General features: G+C 39.3%; 1 protein-coding gene and 1 non-coding gene across 5 annotated transcripts in view; one reads left to right on the top strand and one right to left on the bottom strand.

Annotated features, from left to right (window-relative positions):
- SANBR (SANT and BTB domain regulator of CSR) overlaps positions 1-18,335 on the top strand; it is a 65,178-nt gene extending 46,843 nt beyond the window's left edge. For 3 of the 4 annotated variants that reach the window (XM_060187216.1, XM_060187215.1, XM_060187217.1), the window contains 9 exons: positions 13-45; positions 4,307-4,406; positions 8,950-9,044; positions 10,026-10,043; positions 11,197-11,225; positions 11,311-11,384; positions 12,689-12,777; positions 13,964-14,055; positions 16,387-18,335. In XM_060187216.1, coding sequence (XP_060043199.1) covers positions 13-45; positions 4,307-4,406; positions 8,950-9,044; positions 10,026-10,043; positions 11,197-11,225; positions 11,311-11,384; positions 12,689-12,777; positions 13,964-14,055; positions 16,387-16,423 — 567 coding nt within the window. In that variant the 3' untranslated portion in view covers positions 16,424-18,335. The remainder of the gene's footprint in view (positions 1-12; positions 46-4,306; positions 4,407-8,949; positions 9,045-10,025; positions 10,044-11,196; positions 11,226-11,310; positions 11,385-12,688; positions 12,778-13,963; positions 14,056-16,386) is intronic. The other variant, XM_007539656.3, reaches the window with a different exon arrangement.
- Positions 3,714-3,842, bottom strand: LOC132537966 (small nucleolar RNA SNORA17). The gene has a single exon (XR_009549366.1). It is a non-coding gene; the product is annotated as a small nucleolar RNA SNORA17 (small nucleolar RNA).
- Positions 18,336-19,786: the final 1,451 nt, after the last annotated feature.

Below are 19,786 nucleotides of genomic sequence, written 5' to 3'. Positions count from 1 at the left end.
TCTCTTTTATAGTTCTTGTCACTGAAAAACTGGACTCTGCAACTAGTAAGTAGTCGATTGTGTTGCACACTCGTGGATTTCTTCCTACATTAGAATTTAGATTAATAGCCTTTTGCCAATATCTTATTTTACAGATTTTAGCTAAAGGTCCATTACCCTATTCAGTTTCTAAAATATTACACTTAAAAATATCACTGTGGGGCTGGGTGGTGGTGCACTTGACTGAGCACACCTGTTGCAGTGCGCAAGGACCCGGGTTTGAGCCCCTAGTCCCCATCTGCAGGGGGAAAGCTTTGCAAGTGGTGAAGCAGGGCTGCAGGTTCTCTCTGTCTCTCCCCCTTCCCTCTTGATTTCTAGCTATCCCTATCCAATAAATAAAGATAATAAATATATATATTTGCTTGAGACTGGGCGGTGGCATACCTTGTAGAGTGCACACATTACCATACACAAGCCCTTGGTCCCCACTTGCAGGGGAGAAGCTTCATCAGCAGTGAAGCTGGTCTACAGCATCTCTCTCTCTCTCTTTCTCTTTCTCTCTCTCTCTCTCTCTCTCCTCTCTTCTCTAAATTTCTCTCTGTCCTATTAAATAGGAAAAGAAAGGGGGGGGTGGTCAGGCAGTGGTGCTCAAGGTTAAGCTCACATAGTATGAAGCAGAAGGTTCCCGGTTCAAGACCCTGGCTTTCCGCCTGCAGGGAGATCACTTCATATTGAAGCAGGTCTGCCGGTCTCTTTCCCTTTCAATCTCCCCCTCCCTCTCAATTTTTCTCTGTCCTATTAAAAAAAAAATGGCCACAGGAGCAGTGGGTTTGTAGTATCAGTACTGAGCCCCAATGATAACCCTGGAGGGGGGATACAGTGGAAACAGTGGATTTGTTGTGTAGACACCAAGCCCCAGCAAGAACCGTGTAGCAATAAAATAAACCATTGCTTAATGCAGACACACTCCTTTATCTGAATGTATAATCCATAAATCTCATTAGCTTTTTGAAGATTTGTTTATTTTCAGAGAGAGAGAAAGAGAGATCAGAACACTCACTGATCAGCTCTGGTCTACGGTGGGACTAGGGGGTGTGAATTTAGGGCCTCTGGAGCCTCAGGAATGAAAGTTGGATATACTACCATTGCACTCTTTTCCCAGCCCAACTTTTTTTTTTTTTAATGTAGTACCTGGCGATGAAGCCAGAGACTACTAGACTATATAGTTCAGCCACCCCCCACCCAAGTTTTATTCTATTTTTAGTATTTTTAGACATCAAAGCTTTTGTTCCTCCCTTCATAGAATTCTGTAGTGTTGATCACAGTGCTCCCATTTAGTGCAGGGAATCTAAACCAGGACCTCATGTGTGAAAAGGCATGTGTTTCCTCTGCTGCATATCTCCTAAACCCCAAGTGACTTTTCATTGGTAATTTTTGTTATTTGTGAGAACTAGCAAAATAGTTCACCTATATAGTGTGCCTGTGACTCAGATTCAAGCCTAGCCCCGCCCCCCCTTCACTGGAGGAAACTTCAGTGTTAATAGTTTTTGCCTCCTACCTTCTTTTGTCTCTGCCTCTCTCTTTTTATTTGAAAAAGTCTGTCTGGAATGGTAAAGCCCTAGCAACAATAAAAAAGGAAAATTACTATTGGTGCTTTAACATTGGCTTACAAAGTTATACAGGGGTATAGTTTCACACCTATATGTGTGTTAATCACCATGCCCACTGCCAAAGTCCTGTGCCCCCCCCCACCCCTTAACCACGATCTTTGCCAGCTGTCACAAAGTCTAAGAGATACGTTGGTCACTGTTTATTTGCTTTAGTTAATCTATCTGTTAGGTTGTCAGAAAATTCATGACATTTTTCTATGAAAAAATGTGTCATGACTTCTTTGACATATATTTTACTTATGAGTAAAACCATCTGTTATTTGTCTTTCACTTCTCTCTCTTTTTTTTTTTTTTACCTTTCTTGGGAGCTTGTCTTTCATTTTATTTCACTTAGTTTAATAACTTCCATTTTGCCCCCAAATAATGCAGTATCATCTTTTTAAATTGCTAAGTAGTCTTGCATTAAGTATATACCCTATAACTCCTTTATCAAGTCATCTGCTGATGGGTATCTAGGTTGATTCCATATTTTAGCTGTTATGAGTAATGCCCCTAAGAACATAGGGAAGCATATATCTTTTTGAATTAGTATTTTCATGTCCCTTAGATAGATGCCTAGAAGTGATATTGTTAGATCATAAAGTATCTCCACTTTTATTTTTTTAGGGACTGTATTAGTTTACAAATTACTTTTTTAGATGCTTAAAGTCTTGAATAAAACATAAGCTCTGTTATTTCTTTTTTTTAATATTTATTTATTCCCTTTTGCTGCCATTGTTGCTTTATTGTTATAGTTATTATTGTTGTTATTATTGATGTCATCATTGTTGGATAGGACAGAGAGAAATGGAGAGAGGAGGGGAAGACAGAGAGGGGGAGAGAAGCGACTACCCTGCAGGTGGGGAGCCAGGGCTCTAACTGGGATCCTTGAGCTGGTCCTTGTGTTTTGCGCCACCTGTGCTTAACCCGCTGCGCTACTGCCCGACTCCCCAAGATCTGTTATTTCTATAACTATTTGGATATTTGATTGGTTGACTAAAAAAAAATTGACACTTACTATGCCATCTACTACCAATATTCACAAGAATGAGATACAAATTTGGTACAGTAATAATAGATGATATGATAGATACAGGAAAACTAAAGTAATGAAGTTATCCAGGACCCCATTCACTCAGAAAGTGTACACACATGCTACTTTAATATTTTCAATTATTGTGTTTTAATTTTATATTTTTCTTTAACAAGTCAAGACCAGTTTATTTTCAAATTTGGCCAAAGCAGAAACAACTTGAAGGGTTTAAAGGAATCCTTTAATTCACTTGAACATTTTCTTTTACTCAAAACAGTTATTCTAAAACTTAACTCATCATCTTAGTACAAATTTTTGAAGTACATCCTAAATACATTAAAACCTAAGTAAATATTCTGTCATCTGAGAAGTTTTCCAAGAAAAATACAAATCCCTCCCAAAGCCCCAAAATGTATGAACTAGGATAACAACAGGGGAAATGTTCAGTGGAAAGAGCACAGAAGTTGCTCTTGATGTGACGCCATGAGTTTGATCTCAAGCCCCATGTGTTAGAGTGGTGCTCTCGTTGTCTCATGAGTGTTGCACCACTGCCTCTCTGCCTATCAGCGCTGCCTGGTGGGCAGAAAGAAGTTGCCTATCCTTATGCTATGCACCCCACCCCCCATGATTTATGCACACTTCTTTGGAAGGTACCTTTCAGCAGTTTGCAGAGCAAGCACCCTTTCAGCAGTTTCCTGGTCTGAGCTCGGCATATCCAGGAGGGTTGAGGTAGTGACCGGGGACTGTTTGGTAGGGCCCCCATCTATTAACCTTAACTCAGTCCCTCTGAGATGATCTACTAGCACTAACTCTGAGTGTTTGACTGGTTGGAAACCTCAGGACTACAAGGCAGTAATTTCTGGATTTGGATGGAGGTTAGGCATTCCATAAGATCATAATCACAAGTCAGTGCTCACTTTCCTCATCACTGTAGTTTCCAGTAACTACCACCTTCTGTCAAGCACAGAGTTACCTCAAGATCTGAGGACAGACTGGAGCTAGGGAATAATCAGAGCCTTAACATGAGAGGATTTAGGTTGCCAGTAAAGACATTTTTCAGACTATCAATCATCCAGTTGCAAATGGGTTAGAACACTTGGTATAGACAGGCCTGTCTACTCTGACACCTAATGACACACATGTGACACAGTAGTCACATCTGTAACACCTTTACGGGCTGGTAATTTCATCTTAATATCAAGGAATGTATATAGATGAATGGCTGAGGTAAAAATCAGTAAATACTCTCTGTTGTGTGCCTATCACTCTACTAAGATCTGTGAAGGAAAGAAATATTTGATGTACCATGAATATGCCCTAAATGTAGATAATCAGTGTCCATCTCCTGAATGTTACGGTGAGCAGTTGTCATCTTAACAACTCTTGTTTGGCTCATTCATCAGAAATGTATTCGTTCTTTATTTATTGGGTCTTACTGGATTACAGTATAGTTGTTGACACATGGGTGTGTAGTATCTAATCTCCCCATGAGCCAAAACACTCTCACCCCAGATTTAGGTCCTTTTCCACCATTATGTACCAGAACACCAAAAACAAAAAAACAAAAAGAAAAGAAAGAAAGATATTTTGAAAAAGTTCATTGGAAATCTATTACACTTTTAATGGAATGCATTTTTCTTTTTAGAAGCAGCAGTCATTATTTTCAGAAGAAGAAGAATATACCACTGGATCTGAGGTCACTGAAGATGAAGTTGGAGATGAAGAAGAAGTATCCAAAAAACAAAGTATTGATTTTAAGTTGAAATGTCTAGGGGTTCTGGGGATAGGTTTAGCCGGACATCATGTGTCCTATATGCCTAAAGCTCTGGTTTATTTCTGGCACCACATGAGACAGCAGTAAAAACAGGTTTCAGTGGATAGAGGAGCAGTGCTTTGGTCACTTTCCTTCTTTCCTTATCACAGTGTCTTCTCTCTAAATAATTAAATGACAGTTGAGTCTGGGAGGTGGCTCAGTGACAGGGTACAAGCTTCACATAATTCATGCCCTGGTTTCAATCCCAGTAATGCATTAGAAAACTGTCAAGGGGCTGGGAGATAGCTCATCCAGTAGAGCATATGCTTTTCCATGCTTGAGAGCCCTGATTTAAGCCCCCAGCCAGCACATGGGAACAGTTGCAAAGGAAAACTTTATAAGCACTGGAGCAGTACTATGGTATCTCTCTTCTCTCTGTGTCTCTGTCTCTCTCTTTTTTTTTGCCTCCAGGGTTATTGCTGGGGCTCAGTGCCTGCACCATGAATTCACTGCTCCTGGAGACCACCCTTTTCCCCTTTTGTCGTCCTTGTTGTTATAGCCTTCTTGTGGTTATTATTGTTGTTGTTGATGTTGTTCATTGTTGGATAGGACAGAGAGAAATGGAGAGAGGAGAAGAAGACAGAGAGACAGAGGGGGAGAGAAAGATAGACACCTGCAGACCTACTTCACCGCCTATGAAGCAACTCCCCTGCAGGTGGGGAGCCGGGGGATCGAACTGGGATCCTTATGCTGGTCCCTGCACTTTGCACCATGTGCATTTAACCCGCTGCGCCCAGCCCGACCCCTGTCTCTGTCTTTTGTTAAAAAAAAAAGAAGTCCCCTAGGAGCAATGGAACTGTACAAGCATGAAGCCCCAGCAAAAACCTCGGCTGCCAAAATAAAAAATGTGGGGGCTGGTTTAGGCATATTTGGTAGGGCAGACATGTTATGATGAGCAAGAACCCAGGTTCAAGACCCTGGTCCCCACCTTGGAGGGAAAGCTTAACAAGCAGTGAAGCAGTGCTGCAGGTGTCTCTTTTCCTCTCTCCATTTCTGTCTCCATTGCCCTCCTTGATTTCTCTCTGTGTCCAGTAAATAAATATGAAAAATTTTAGTTGGTGGGGGGAACACCTGGCTAAGTACATGCATTACAGTGTGCAGGGACCGAGGTTCAAGGCCCTGGTCCCCACCTGTAAGGAGAAAGCTTCACGAGCAATGAAACAGTGCTGCAGGTTTCTCTTTTTCCATCTCCCTCTTCCTTCTCAATTTCTCTGTTTGTTTTTCCAATAAATAACTCCATCAATTTGATCTGGGGCCCATATTCAGCATAGGAGCCTATGTAACCTCTGCACCCCTGTAGATCTGAACTTGCTTTCTGTGGTCATGAATAGGAACGCTCCAAGTTGTACCAATTTCAGGACCCTCTTCCTCAGGTGGTAGAGTATGTGATCCAACCTCCCTTTGGAGGATGAAACATTCCCTACCATTGTTGATCCACATTGAGGGCAAGGTCTTATGAGGGGGCCTACAAAGGGGTCCATTATGTTGTTCCTGATGGAGATGACCAGTGGCAGTGGAGAGAGGGATCTGTTCGAGGTCTAGGCCCATCATGTCTGTGTGGGAATCTTAGGACTCCCCGATTAGGTCCCCAGATCATGGGGTGGCCTGATAGTGACTAAAGAGTCATCATTAAAGTATGCCACTCTCTTGCCCTTATTCAGCTTTTGTAGTCCTTACTTTGATAAGGATAGCTTTGGAGTGACTGAGGGAAGTGTAATAGGAAGTAGGTGAAATGGGTATCTAGGTCTAAGTATAAACTATTTCATTAGGAACTTTATGGTGTCTTTTTAGGTCTTTCTACTTGCTTGCTTCATTTACTGACTCACTGCAGTCTATTGTGCACTTTTGCTTTCAGGTATATATTTTTGCCCTAATTTATGGATACATGTGTACATATGCCCTATCTCATGGGACCTGGTCTATATCTAGGTTTGGGGGCTTTGTTAGAAAGTGAACCACCCGAAACTAAGGAGTCCTATGAGAAAGGAAAGTTCTCACCTGAGTAAATGAGGCTGAAGAGTTGACATTCCATACTTGACGTCTCTGGACACAGTCCGAAGTGAAGCATGTCGACTGTGTCCAGAGACGTTAGACACCCACCTCTCCCCCCCACACACACACACACACATTAATTCTGCTTTCCTAGTCTGCTTATTTTCATTTTTCTTTACTTGTTCTCTGTCTTTGTTTCTTTATATACCCCATATTAGTGAGATCATTCAGTATTTTCCTTTCAGTATTTCTTATAGGTTATTGTTTTCACCCAGTTAATTACTATTACTAGATAGGACAGAGAGAAATCGAGAGAGGAGGGGAAGATAAAGAGAGGGCACGAAGATACCTGCAGACCTGCTTAACTGCTTGTGAAGGATGTCTCCTGTAGGTGGGGGCCGGGAGCTCGAACCCAGATCCTTGCAGGTCTCTGGGCTTTGCACTATGTGCGCTTAACCCAGTGCCATTGCCCAGCCCCCGAAATTCCTACATCTTACCAAGCAAGAGTAATTTTGTCTTAAAAGGGTTGACACTTACCTTTGTTTCTGCTTGTGTTTTTAGCACAATTTTACAAGCTCTACATTTATAGTTGTGATATAAAGTTTCCCTTTTTAAATAACAACAAAAGGGGCACACCTGGTTAAACACACATGTTACAGTTCTCAAGGACCCAGGTTTTAGCCCCAGGTCCCCACTTGCAGGGGGAAAGCTTTGTGAGTGGTAAAGCAGAGCTGCAGGTGTCTATCACCCTCTCCCCTCTCAATTTCTGGCTGTCTATCCAATAAATAAGATTTTTTTAAAAAAAAAAATCTTCTTAAAAGTTTAAATAAATAAATAACAACAAAACTTCACAGGTTGTATACAAATAAATGATATTTGGGAATAGAGATCCAGTGTTTTATTCTTAGTTTCAGACATTCCTTTTAGAAAAAAATGCTTCTTTCCTTTCTTTTAAAAAATTATATATCGGGGGGAGTCAGGCTGTAGCACAGCGGGTTAAGCGCAGGTGGTGCAAAGCATAAGGACCGGCATAAGGATCCCAGTTCGAACCCCGGCTCCCCACCTGCAGGAGAGTCGCTTCACAGGCGGTGAAGCAGGTCTGCAGGTGTCTATCTTTCACTCCTCCTCTCTGTCTTCCCCTCCTCTCTCCATTTCTCTCGTTCTATCCAACAACCACAACAACAATAATAACTACAACAATAAAACAAGGGCAACAAAAGGGAATAAATAAATAAAATAATTTTTTTTTTTAAAAATTATATATCGGGACCAGGTGGTGGCGCACTTGGATGAGCACACATGTTACAGTGCGCAAGGACCCAGGTTCAAGCCCCTGGTCCCCACCTGTGAGGGGAAAGTTTCACAAGTGGTGAAGCAGTGCTGCAGGTGTCTCTCTGCCTCTCACCCTCTCTGTCTCCCCCTTCCTCTCAATTTCTGGCTATCTCTGTTCAATAAATAAATAAAGATACTAAAAAAAAATATTTAAAAAAATTATTTATTTACTTTGCCTCCAGGGTTATAACTGGGGGTTGGTACCTGCACTATGAATCCTCTGCTTCTGGAGGCCTTTTTTTTTTTTTCCCATTGTTGTTGCTACTGCTGTTGTTGTTGGATAGGTCAGAGAGAAATTGTGAGGAGGGGGAGAGAAAGATAGACACCTGCAGACCTGCTTCACTACTTGTAAAACAACCCCCATGCAGATGGGGAGCAGGGGGCTTGAACCAGGATCCTTGCACCGATCCTTCACACCATGTGCGCTTAACCTGGTCTGCTACCGCCCAGCTCCCTTCACTGGGGTTTTTAACTCATTATCCCCATTTTTTTTTCCTTAAAGGTTTTCTCCATGTAGATAGAGGAAAAGTAATTAAAATGAAGTGTAAATTACTTTCAGTTTGACTTCCATATATTTACTTTTTTTTTTATAGCCATCACTGGGACATCATTGCTCTGTGCCTACTTTCTCAGGTAGAAAGAGAAGAGGATGAGGGTAGATAGCATAATGGTTATATAAACAGACTCTCATGCCTGAGGTTCCAAAGTCCCAAATTCAACCCCCATACCACCATCAATCAGAGTTGGGCAGTGCTTTGGTAAAAGGAGAAAGGAAAGAAAGAAAGGAAAAGAGAAAGAAAAAAAAGAAAGAAAGAAAGGAAAAAAGGAAGGAAGGAAGGTAGGTAGGAAGGGGTAGAACCATAACACAGAAGCTTCCCTCAGTGTGGTGGGGGCTGGGTCTTGGGCATGACAAAGCAAGTGTACTTTTTTTTTTTTCTGGAATATACTTTTTATTAGTGATTTAATATTGATTTCTAAAACTATAAGATAACAGGGGTATAATTCCATCAAGTTCCCACCACCAGAGTTCTGTGTCCCACCCCCGCTATTGGAAACTGCAGTAGTTCTCCCAAGGTCACCGATGCAGTCTGATTCATTAGTGAAGTATATGATATGAATTTGCACTTCTAACACTGATTTTCTGCTCTCAGGGAAAAAGGAAAAGCCAAAGAAGTTCACCAAACAACCCAAAAAGCAAGTCTCTTCACCTTGTTGTGGTCAAAAGAAAGAAAAGACATTGGAGAAGGTAAATCTCAATTATCCACTACTATTCTTCAATACATATTTAGAAATAGGTAATTAGGGTCTGGGTGGTGGGGCACCTGGCTGAATGCACATGTTACAGTGCTCAAGGACCCAGGTTTGAGCCCCCAGGCTCCACCTTGAGGGGGAAAACTTCACCTAGAGGGGAAGAAGCTTCATGAGCAGTGGAACAATGCTATGGATGTCTCTTATCTCTGTCTCTCAACTTCTAACAAAAAAAGGAAAAAAAAAAACTGGCCAGGAGGAATGGTAGAGTCATGCAGGCACTGAACCCCAGTGATGACTCAAGTGGTAGAAAAATAAATGTTTAGCCAAAAGCCAAGGAGGTTTGCAGGGGATAGAGCCTAGACTTGCAGGCATGAAATCCTAAGTTTCACCTTAGTATTACATATGCCAGAGTGATCTCTGGTTCTTTCTCTCTTACTAGGAAATAAGTACCTTAAAAAGGGGGGGGGGGTCGGGCAGTGGTGCAGCGGGTTAAGTGCACATGGTGCAAAGCGCAAGGACCAGTGTTAAGGATCCCCGTTTGAGCTCCTAGCTCCCCAATTGCAGGGGAGTCGCTTCACAAGCGGTGAAGCAGGTCTGCAGGTGTCTATCTTTCTCTCCCCCTCTCTATCTGCCCCTCCTCTCTCCATTTCTCTCTGTCCTACCCAACAACGATGACATCAGTAACAACAACAATAAGAACTACAACAATAAAACAACAAGGGCAACAAAAGGGAATAAATAAATAATTATCAAAAAAAAAAAAAAAAGATTTAGCCAGGGAAATGACCCAATGATTGAGTACAGGACTGTCTATATGAGATCCCAGGTTTGATTCCTGGCATTGTATGTGCCAGAGCAGTGCTCTTGCCTTAATCTTAGTCTCATTCTCTCCTTTAATAAGTCTTTTAAAAAATGTTTAAATAAATTATATTTTATGACCTCTGAAAGTAATTCTTATTTCCTCATGCATTCAAAGGAAGGGATAAAAAGTCAGGTAAGAATAAAAGGGTTCTGGGGAGGGAAGGCTGGGACAAGATGAAGAAGCACTGGTGTCCTAGGCACTGCTCAAGGGGAGATTTGAGGCTGTGCTTATGTGTTAAAGATTATACTGTGGGAGTCGGGCGGTAGTGCAGCGGGTTAAGCACAAGTGGCGCAAAGTGCAAGAACTGTCATAAGGATCCCGGTTCGAACCCCTGGCTCTCCGTCTGCAGGGGAGTTGCTTAACAGGCCGTGAAGCAGGTCTGCAGGTGTCTATCTTTCTCTCCTCCTCTCTGTCTTCCCTTTCTCTCTCCATATCTCTCTGTCCTATCCAACAACAACATCAATAACAACAACAATAACTACAACAATAAAAAGAAAACACTGAAAAAAAGACTTAAAAAAAATTTTTTTTAAAAGATTATACTGTAAACCACTTCAATCCACTAGGAAATAAAATAATAAAAGGACAGTAATAGCCACAATTGATTAAAAGAAAACTATGAATATGAAAAATGTATAAAAGTTTGGGGTTTAAGCAAATTTCACACATTGCATTGTCAGGTTGTACATTTATCTTCATGTTTTGCAGATATCACAGTGACAGGTGAATTCTGCATAAATTTGATCTTCTGGATCAGAATGGCAAAGCTGAGTTCTTATTTTAGGTTTATATAACTGAACAAGATCTTAACTTCTCTAAACTAGTTTTATTATAGATAGAACAGTAGCAGTTATGTTATGATTATTAAAAGGCTGAAATGAAATACTTTTTAAATTCTTTTTTAAATATTTATTTATTTATTCCCTTTTGTTGCCCTTGTTTTATTGTTGTAGTTATTATTGATGTCGTTGTTGTTGGATAGGACAGAGAGAAATAGAAGCAGGGAAGACAGAGAGGGGGAGAGAAAGATAGACACCTGCAGACTTGCTTCGACTCCCCTGCAGGTGGGGAACTGGGGGTTCAACTGGGATCCTTACGCCGGTCCTTGCTTTGTGCCACCTGCGCTTAACCCACTGTGCTACCGCTCGACTCCCATGAAATAATACTTAAAATACTCTTGGCACAGTATCTTGTACTCAATAAGTATAACGTCTTTTTATAATTTCTATAGCACTGCTAGTAAATGTGTTCTAATTGGACCTTAATGTTGTCTACTTTTTTTTAGTCAACTTCTAGAGATATGTCTCCCTTCATGTGAGTATTGCTCTTTAATCCCATCAGGTGTCTCCTCTTAAAGTACCAATGCTGATTTTTGGTTTTGTTTTAAAATTTTGATTAGTGTGAGTATACAGAAGAATAAGTGGGATGCCTCAAGATCCTTAAGATTTAATCAGGATGCACAAAGAGAAGATGGTAAGTTTTATTATTATTTTATTATTTATGATCCCGGTTATTATAGTATACCAGTGCAGTATAAATAACAGTGATGAGAAGTATACTGAATAGCTTTGAAGGTTCCAGTGGGAATAAAGCCCCAAATTAGCACATTCCCTGATACCAGTTCTTGCTGTAGACAATCTCAGTAGATAGTGTAAGATTTTGTGCACCTATGACTTAGAGGTCTCTTTGACTTTTGCCCATTAAACTTTCAGTGGAAAGACAACTGAATATATTTCAGGCAACTTTACAGTAATATTAGTAAGGCAGCATATTTATCTATATATGAGTGATTTTGCTACTTGCAGCCTAAAACTCTTCATATCTGAGGAATTTAAAACTATCCAGTTACATTTTCATAAATCCTTGACAGGTTTTCTTTTCCTTTGTTTAACCAAAGCACTATAAAACTCTGACTTTTGGTGAAGCTGGGGGATAAGCCTGAGACCTCTGGCACCTCAAAAGTGAAAGTCTGTTCTGCAAACCACTATATTATTTCACCAGACCTGATTGCAGTCTGTTTAATAAATAAAAATTAGGGGTCAGGCAACAAAAGTAGAGCATATACTTTACCACATGTGAAAATCTGGATTTAAGCCCCCAGCCCCCACATGGGAGCATCATGCAAAGGGAAAGCTTCCTGAATGATGGAGCTGTGCTGTGCTGTGATATATCTCCTCTTTGTCTCTCATTATCTGGAGGCGGGGGGAGAAAAGGAAAAACTTCACTAGCAGTGGTAGAATTACACAGGTGTAAAATCCCAGCAAAGTCCCTGTAGGAAAAGAAAAATGGAGAAGGGGAGTCGGGCGGTAACACAGCACAAGGTTTGAGCCCCGGCTCCCCACCTGCAGGGGAGTCGCTTCACAGGCAGTGAGGCAGGTCTGCAGGTGTCTGTCTTTCTCTCCCCCTCTCTGTCTTCCCCTCCTCTCTCCATTTCTCTCTGTCCTATCAACAGGGACGACAATCAATAACAACAACAACTACAACAATAAAACAACAAGATCAACAAAAGGGAATAAATAAACATTTAAAAAATAAATAATTTTTTTTTTTAAAAAAAAAGGAGAAGAAGAAAAGTAAAAGTTACTGCAGCCAGGGAGATGTCTCAATGGTTAGGATACATTCTTCGCATGTGTGGAGCCCTGGGTTCTATCTTCGGTATCATATGTGTAATACCTGTGCTTTCTCTCTCATACACATAAAAAAAGAGAAATAAATTTCATACTATCTTCTTAACAAGTAAGACTTATTATTAATTATTTACTTATTTTTACCTTCAGATCAGCGACGGATGTCTGAAATTACAGGGCATTTAATAAAGATGAGATTAGGTGATCTGGACCGTGTCAAGTCAAAGGAAGCAAAAGAAGTAAGATTGGGGGGGGGAGGGCAGGGAGGTGGTTTAGTGAGTAGAGCTTATGCCATCCATGCAGAAGGCCTTGGTTCATCCACAATCTGTAAAACCACATAAAAACACCAAATTCAGAGACTGGTAGAACTTCATGGATGGTGAAGTTGGTGTCTTTCCACCCCAGTTAGCCTTCTCATTCATAAAAATATACAATAGAAAAATTGGGTCAAGATGTCTTAGGAGTGAAGTGTATATATGTTGCTCTGGGTTCACTCCCCAGCACCACATTAAAAAAGAAGATTTATGTATTACTGTATTTTGCTTAAATAAACTTTCCTCATTTTTATCATGAAAAGAAGAAAATCTTGGGCAAAATTTTCCCACACGTTTATAGTGAATTTATTCTGCACCCCATAATGATCCTGGGTCCATACTCCCGGAAGGATAAAGAATAGGAAAGCTTTTATTTTTTTTTATTATTTTTTAAATGTTTTTTTTTTTTTTTTAAGATTTTATTTATTTATGAGAAAGGTAGGAGGAGAGAGAAAGAACCAGACATCACTCTGGCACATGTGCTGCCGGGGGATCGAACTCGGGACCTCATGCTTGAGAGTCCAAAGCTTTACCACTGCGCCACCTCCCGGACCACAGGAAAGCTTTTAAAAGAGGGGATGGGATATGGAGTTCTAGTGGTGGGAATTGTGTGGAATTGTACCCCTCTTATACTATGGTCTTGTCAATATTTCCATTTTATAAATAAAAAATTTTTTAAAAACTAGAAACAACTCAATAATTCTTTATCTGGTAAATTAATAAAATCACAGAGCATAGAACAAATTTTTACAGTAATGTTCTGGAAAATGCAATTTAGAGACATTGAACAGACTTGTGGTTACTTGGACTAATGATAGTAATTGAGTTGACTTAAGATGCAAAAGGTTATTTTCTTGGTGTGATGGAACTTTTCTGTGTCTCTGTTATAACAATGGTTGCCAAACGATATGCACTTGTCAAAACTCAGAACTTTTACATTGAAAAGTATGAATTCTACTGTACATAAAATTATACTTGTAAATTACTTTAGTGCCTGAATTTAAAAAAATCAAAATAATCTTCTAACTTAAAACATATATCATTTTACAAAGCAAAGCTTTTGTCAATTTCATTTTTTAAAATGACATAACTTGACTCCTTTACTTTGCAGTTTGCTGGAGGTATTTATTCCAGGCTTGAAGCACAAATTAAGGCCTCTGTGACAGTCAACGCAAGGCAAAACAGCTCAGAGAAAAACACAAGGTAGCATAATAGAATTCAGAACACCACTGGCTTTTAAGTGACTGAGGGGGAAAGTATATGAATACTAAAATCATATGATTTAAATTTTGTTTTGTTTCTAGATTAGATAATTATGATATTAATTCAAACCAGATTTTAATAAAAGGCTTACTTATTAACATGAGAGAGAGGAGGGAGGGAAGCAGGGAGAGAGAGAGAGAGAGAACCAGATTATCATTCTGGCATTTGTGATGCTGAGGACTGAGCTTGGGACCTAGTGCTTTTAAGTCCAACACTTTTTCCACTGAGACACTTTCCAGCTCACCAGATTCTAATTTAAAAGTTAACACCTGGGAGTCGGACGGTAGCAGCGGGTAAAGCGCACGTGGTGCAAAGCACAAGGACCAGCCTAAGGATCCTGGTTCGAGCCCCCAGCTCCCCACCTGTAGGGGAGTCACTTCACAGGCAGTGAGGCAGGTCTGCAGGTGTCTGTCTTTCTCTCCCCCTCTCTGTCTTCCCTTCCTCTCTCCATTTCTCTCTGTCCTATCCAATGACAATATCAGTAACTACAACAATAAAACAACAAGGGCAACAAAAGGGAATAAATATTAAAAAAATAAAAGTTAACACCTTAAAAAAGATAATGAAGGGAGTCAGGCGGTAGTGCAGTGGGTTAAGCACACGTGGTGCAAAACCCAAGGACTGACTTAAGGATCCCGGTTGGAGCCCCGGCTCCCCACCTGCCAGGGAGTCGCTTCACAGGCGGTGAAGCAGGTCTGCAGGTGTCTATCTTTCTCTCCCCTTCTCTGTCTTCCCCTCCTCTCTCCATTTCTCTCCATCCTATCTAACAACGACAACATCAATTACAACAATAATAAAAAACAAGGGCAACAAAAAGGGAAAATAAATAAATATTTTTTAAAAAGATGAGTTTACTGTCGAATGTAAAATATTCATCTTCCAAAAAAGGGGGGAGGGAGATAAGAACATAAAAAGATAATGAGCACACAACTTAGTGACAGTATAGTTTCTAAATGTTTTTAAATTTTGATTGATTGGTTCATTGATTTATGAGAGAAAGAAGAGTAAAAGAATTAAAGCGTCACTCTGGCATATATGATGCAAGGGATCAAACCTAGGACTTCAGGCTTGCCAGCTCACTGCTCTAGCCACTGTGCCACCTCCTGGGCTGCAAACTTAAGTTTATGTTTATTTATATTTATGTATGTATTTTAAACATTTTTAAAGACATATATTTTTATTCATTTATTATTGGATAGAGAGAAATTGAGAAGGATTGGGGAGAGAGAGAGAGAGAAAGAGACAGAGAGACACCTGCAGCCCTGCTTCACCACACGTGAAGCTTTCCCACTGCAGGTGGGGACCAGGGGCTTGCACCTGGGTCCTTGTGCTCTGTAATGTGAGCTCTTAACCAGGTGCGCCACCACCTGGCCCCTATATTTATTTATTTTACCAGAGCTCTGCTCAGCTATGGCTTATGCAAGTACAGGGTATTGAACCTAGGACCCTGGAACCTCAAGCATGAGAATCTGTTTGTATAACTATTATGCTGTTGCCCTTGTCCAAGTTTATGTTTATTAAGCCAATTTTTTTTTTCTGAGCCAGTTACTCGTGAAAATGTAAGCAGTTAAAATGTGTTAGTACTAGCAGAATTTGTATACTGTCTATAGATTATAAAGCATTACTTTATGTAAGTCATAATAGTTTGTCCTGTGCCTTGTGTACTTTTTTTCTCTACAAAAAATCTAATGTATGGGTCTTGTGTCATTTCATATCACAGTTTTTTTGTGTGTGTTTTTTTTTAAGATTAACAATGAAAGTTTGATCATTAGTACTTTGGATCTAGTTGCTTTATCTGTAATTTTTTAAATTAATTATTTTTTAAATTTATTTCTTTAGCTTTATCTGTAATTTAAAATCCAGAAAGTTCACTAAACCAAAAGCTGTTTCCCTACATTTTATATCAACTCAAACCTGAATTGAGCTATAATGAAGTTACTAAGTCTTTTTTTTTTAACTCTAGCTAGTGTAAACATTGATTTGTTACACTAAAAACACATTAAAATGTTTAATTATGAGGTACTGCACCAAATCCATAGTATACAATACATGAACTATATTATCTCTCCCAGTACAAAATAATATAAAATATTTAAATATATTAATATTAAATATTAAAGTATACGTAAATATTTAAAGAGTTTTAAAAATGGTATATGAATCTATATGAAGTTTCATTAAACTTTGATACTGTCAAGCAAAAAACCTAAACAAGTAGCAATTTCATTTTTTAGATGTACCACTGACCACCTTTTGTGTTAAAAATCCTAGGTCTAAGAATCGTTTTGGTCAAGGACGCCCTGTATAAAGCACCTCAAAGTTTACATTTAAAAAGACAGAAGACACGCTTTTGGACATCTGGAATTGCTTACTTCTTTGAAGATCTTTAGAGTGATGAATTCTAATTGTTTTAAGTTATTTATTTGATATTCTTGAAAACCACATAAATTATAATGCTAAGGGAAATATAGAGTTGTGTCTTATGAAATCTAATTATTAATATTAAACTTCTTAAATCTAGTTTTCCTTTAGTGTCAATCTGAGCTATGTAGAAAATTAGTATTTATAAATTTGCATAATTAAGATTCCTACTGTTTGTTGTCTCTAATTTATTTCTTTTAAAGAGAAAAAATCGAAACTCCCAAGTAGCTAAGACTTTTTACCTGAAAAAAAATTAGAGGAACACACCTTGTAGTGATACTGTGCATGTGCTCTGGTTGCACAGTGGCTTAGGCTGTGAGGCTGTAAGGGATAGCATTAAGAGCTGCAGTTTGTTTGATGAAATTCCAGGTGATGCTGATTTTAAGTTTGCATGAATGTTATGAAGTAACAGGTCTCAAAACTGCATTTTAAAGTTTTAAGATGAAACATTTCCTGTACTGGGTAGAAGAAGAGTTAATTTTTTCAGCATTATTTCACTGAAAGCACAATTTTAGACCTTTTTTTTTTAAAAAAAAAATTATATTTATGAGAGAACTAGAGTATCACTGTGCCACATAAGATGCCAGAGATGATTCAACTTGAGACCTCATGCTTGAGAGTTCAACACTTTACCCACTGTGCCACCTCCCAGACCTCTCTCTCTCTCTCTCTCTTTTTCTTCTCCTTTTTAATGCTTATCTATTAATGATCTAAGCTGGAATTATTGGTTATTTCCTCTTTCTTCTGTAGTACTATTCTGAATTTCTTAAAATAACCATTAATAATTTTAGGACAGTAAATCATTTCAGTTGTATGAGACACCCAGAACCATATTTCTGTAGCTGTTCAAATAGCCTGTTAAAGCAGTTATAATTACCTGCTAGCTTAGTGACTACAGAAAGAAAATTTCCCAAGAATATTTGATGAGAGAGACTTACATAATTCAAGAGAAATAAAAATAAAAGCCTACAGACCATGTTTTAATTTTTCTAACCAAGTAGAAAGAATACTCAGGGAATATGTGTTTCAAACCAATAAGCATATATGTTTGAAATGACTTGTAGTATAGGTCTCTGAAAATTTTAAGATGGACCATTTGTAGATTCAGTCTTCATTTACCTTATAGCTAAAATTTCTTCAAATTATTTAGAGACCATACTTTGAAAATATGTGACAAAAAGACAATTTCTACTGAAATATTGAGGTATTACACTCAGTTTACATGTACAGAAATTATTTTTAGTGAGTGTTTTAGTTAATAAGTGAAGTCAGATTTACTTGAAATTGTATGTATGACTTTGCCAAGGTTTTTGAACTTCTGTTTGGAAACTTCATGCCAGTTTATGTATTTTTCAGTTGCTTGATATTTTTTAAATACATGGGTTTTTACTTTCAAAAGAAAATGTTTTGTAGTATAATTTCTATATGCCCTGTTAAATGTCAGCCTTCTTACAGTTATGTTCTCAGATGAAAAGGATTTAGGCTTGTACATGTTTTGTATGTGTCACAATAAGAAAAGTAAAATATGCTCTCTTGATTTTTATCTGATGGTAACAAAGCAAATTGCCTATTCCCTTGGGAGTATTATACCACTGAAGTGATTTTCACAAATCAGAATTTTATTCTCTTCAGAATGGTTTCTTTATTTTGTTAATGCCTACAATGTGTCACACAGGTACCACATACATTTAAATTACATTCTCAGAAGCACTTCTTTTGTCAAATACTTTGTGATTTTATCTTACAAAAATGCTGATTTCACATTTCTTTAATTAAAATAAATGTCAATGCAAAAATTGTTTGAAAACTCCATTGATCGGGGCTGGGTGGTGGTGCACCTACTTAAGTGCACATGTTACAATGCACAAGGGCCCAGGTTTGAGTCCCTGGTCCCTACCTGCACTGGGAAAGCTTTGTGAGTGGTAAAGCAGTGCTACGGTATCTCTGTTTCTCTCCCTCTCTATCTCCCCTTTCCCTGTTGATTTCTGGCTGTCTCTAGCCAATAAATAAATAAAGATAATACCAAAAAAATTTAAAAAGAAAGAAAAATCTATTGACCTGAGTTACTTATTTTCTTAGGGACAGTCTGGATGAGATTTTTGTGGAAAATATACTCTGTTACAAGGTGAAATGTAAACATTTTAAGATTATTTTAAGGGCCAGCAAGATAGCTCACTTGGACAGTAAGCTTGCTTTGTCATGGACATGACCCAGATTCAAGCCCAACTCCCACTGCCATGGATCAAACAAAGTGCCCTAATATCTTTCCTCTCTCCCTCTCCTTCTTCCTCTCTGGACTCTAGAGTTACTGCTGGCACTCGGTGTGAATTCACTACTGTTGGCAGCCAATTTTTTCCATTCTATTGGATCGGGCAGAGAGAAATGGTGAGGGGAGAGTGAGATAGAGAGGAAGAGGGAAAGATAGACACCTGCAGACCTGCTTCACTGTTCTCCCCTGCAGGTAGGAGAGCCAGGGACTAGAACCCAGATCCTTGCGTAGTCTCTTGCACTTAATACTATGTTCACTTAATCTAGTGCACCATTGCCAGGCCTCCCTCTTTTCTCCTTTTCTCTATCTCTGTTTTTCTACCTGAAAAGGTCTGTCTGAATCAGTGAAACACTAGGGACGACCAAATGAACAATAAAAGAGAGGGAGTTGGGCAGTAAGTAGCGCAGCAGGTTAAGCGCACATGGCGCAAGCGCAAGGACCGGCATAAGGATCCCAGTTCGAGCCCCCCCCCCCCCCCACCTGCAGGGGAGTCGCTTCACAAGTGGTAAAGCAGGTCTGCAGGTGTCTGTCTATTTTTCTCTCCCACTCTGTCTTCCCCTCCTCTGTCCATTTCTCTCTGTCCTAACAACGACGACATCAATAACAACAATAATAATAACTACAACAACAATAAAAAAATAAGGGCAACAAAAGGGAAAATAAATATAAATTTTTTTTTTTTAAGATGTTAAAGAGGGAGTTGGGCGGTAGCACAGCAGGTTAAGTGCACGTGGTACACGTGGTGCAAAGCGCAAAGACCGGATCTCGGTTCAAACCCCCAGCTCCCCACCTGCAGGGGAGTTGCTTTACAGGTGGTGAAGCAGGTCTGCAGGTGTCTATCTTTCTCTCCCCCTCTCTGTCTTCCCCTCCTCTCTCCATTTCTCTCTGTCTTATCTAACAACGATGACAACAATAATAACTGCAACAATAAAAACAACAAGGGCAACAAAAGGGAAAATAAATAAATAAAATTTTTAAAAA

Source organism: Erinaceus europaeus, chromosome 3, assembly GCF_950295315.1.
Source record: "Erinaceus europaeus chromosome 3, mEriEur2.1, whole genome shotgun sequence".
In the NCBI taxonomy this organism is placed as follows: Eukaryota; Metazoa; Chordata; class Mammalia; order Eulipotyphla; family Erinaceidae; genus Erinaceus; species Erinaceus europaeus.
Note: the sequence above shows the minus strand (reverse complement) of the source record. Positions and strands in the feature narration are given on the sequence as shown.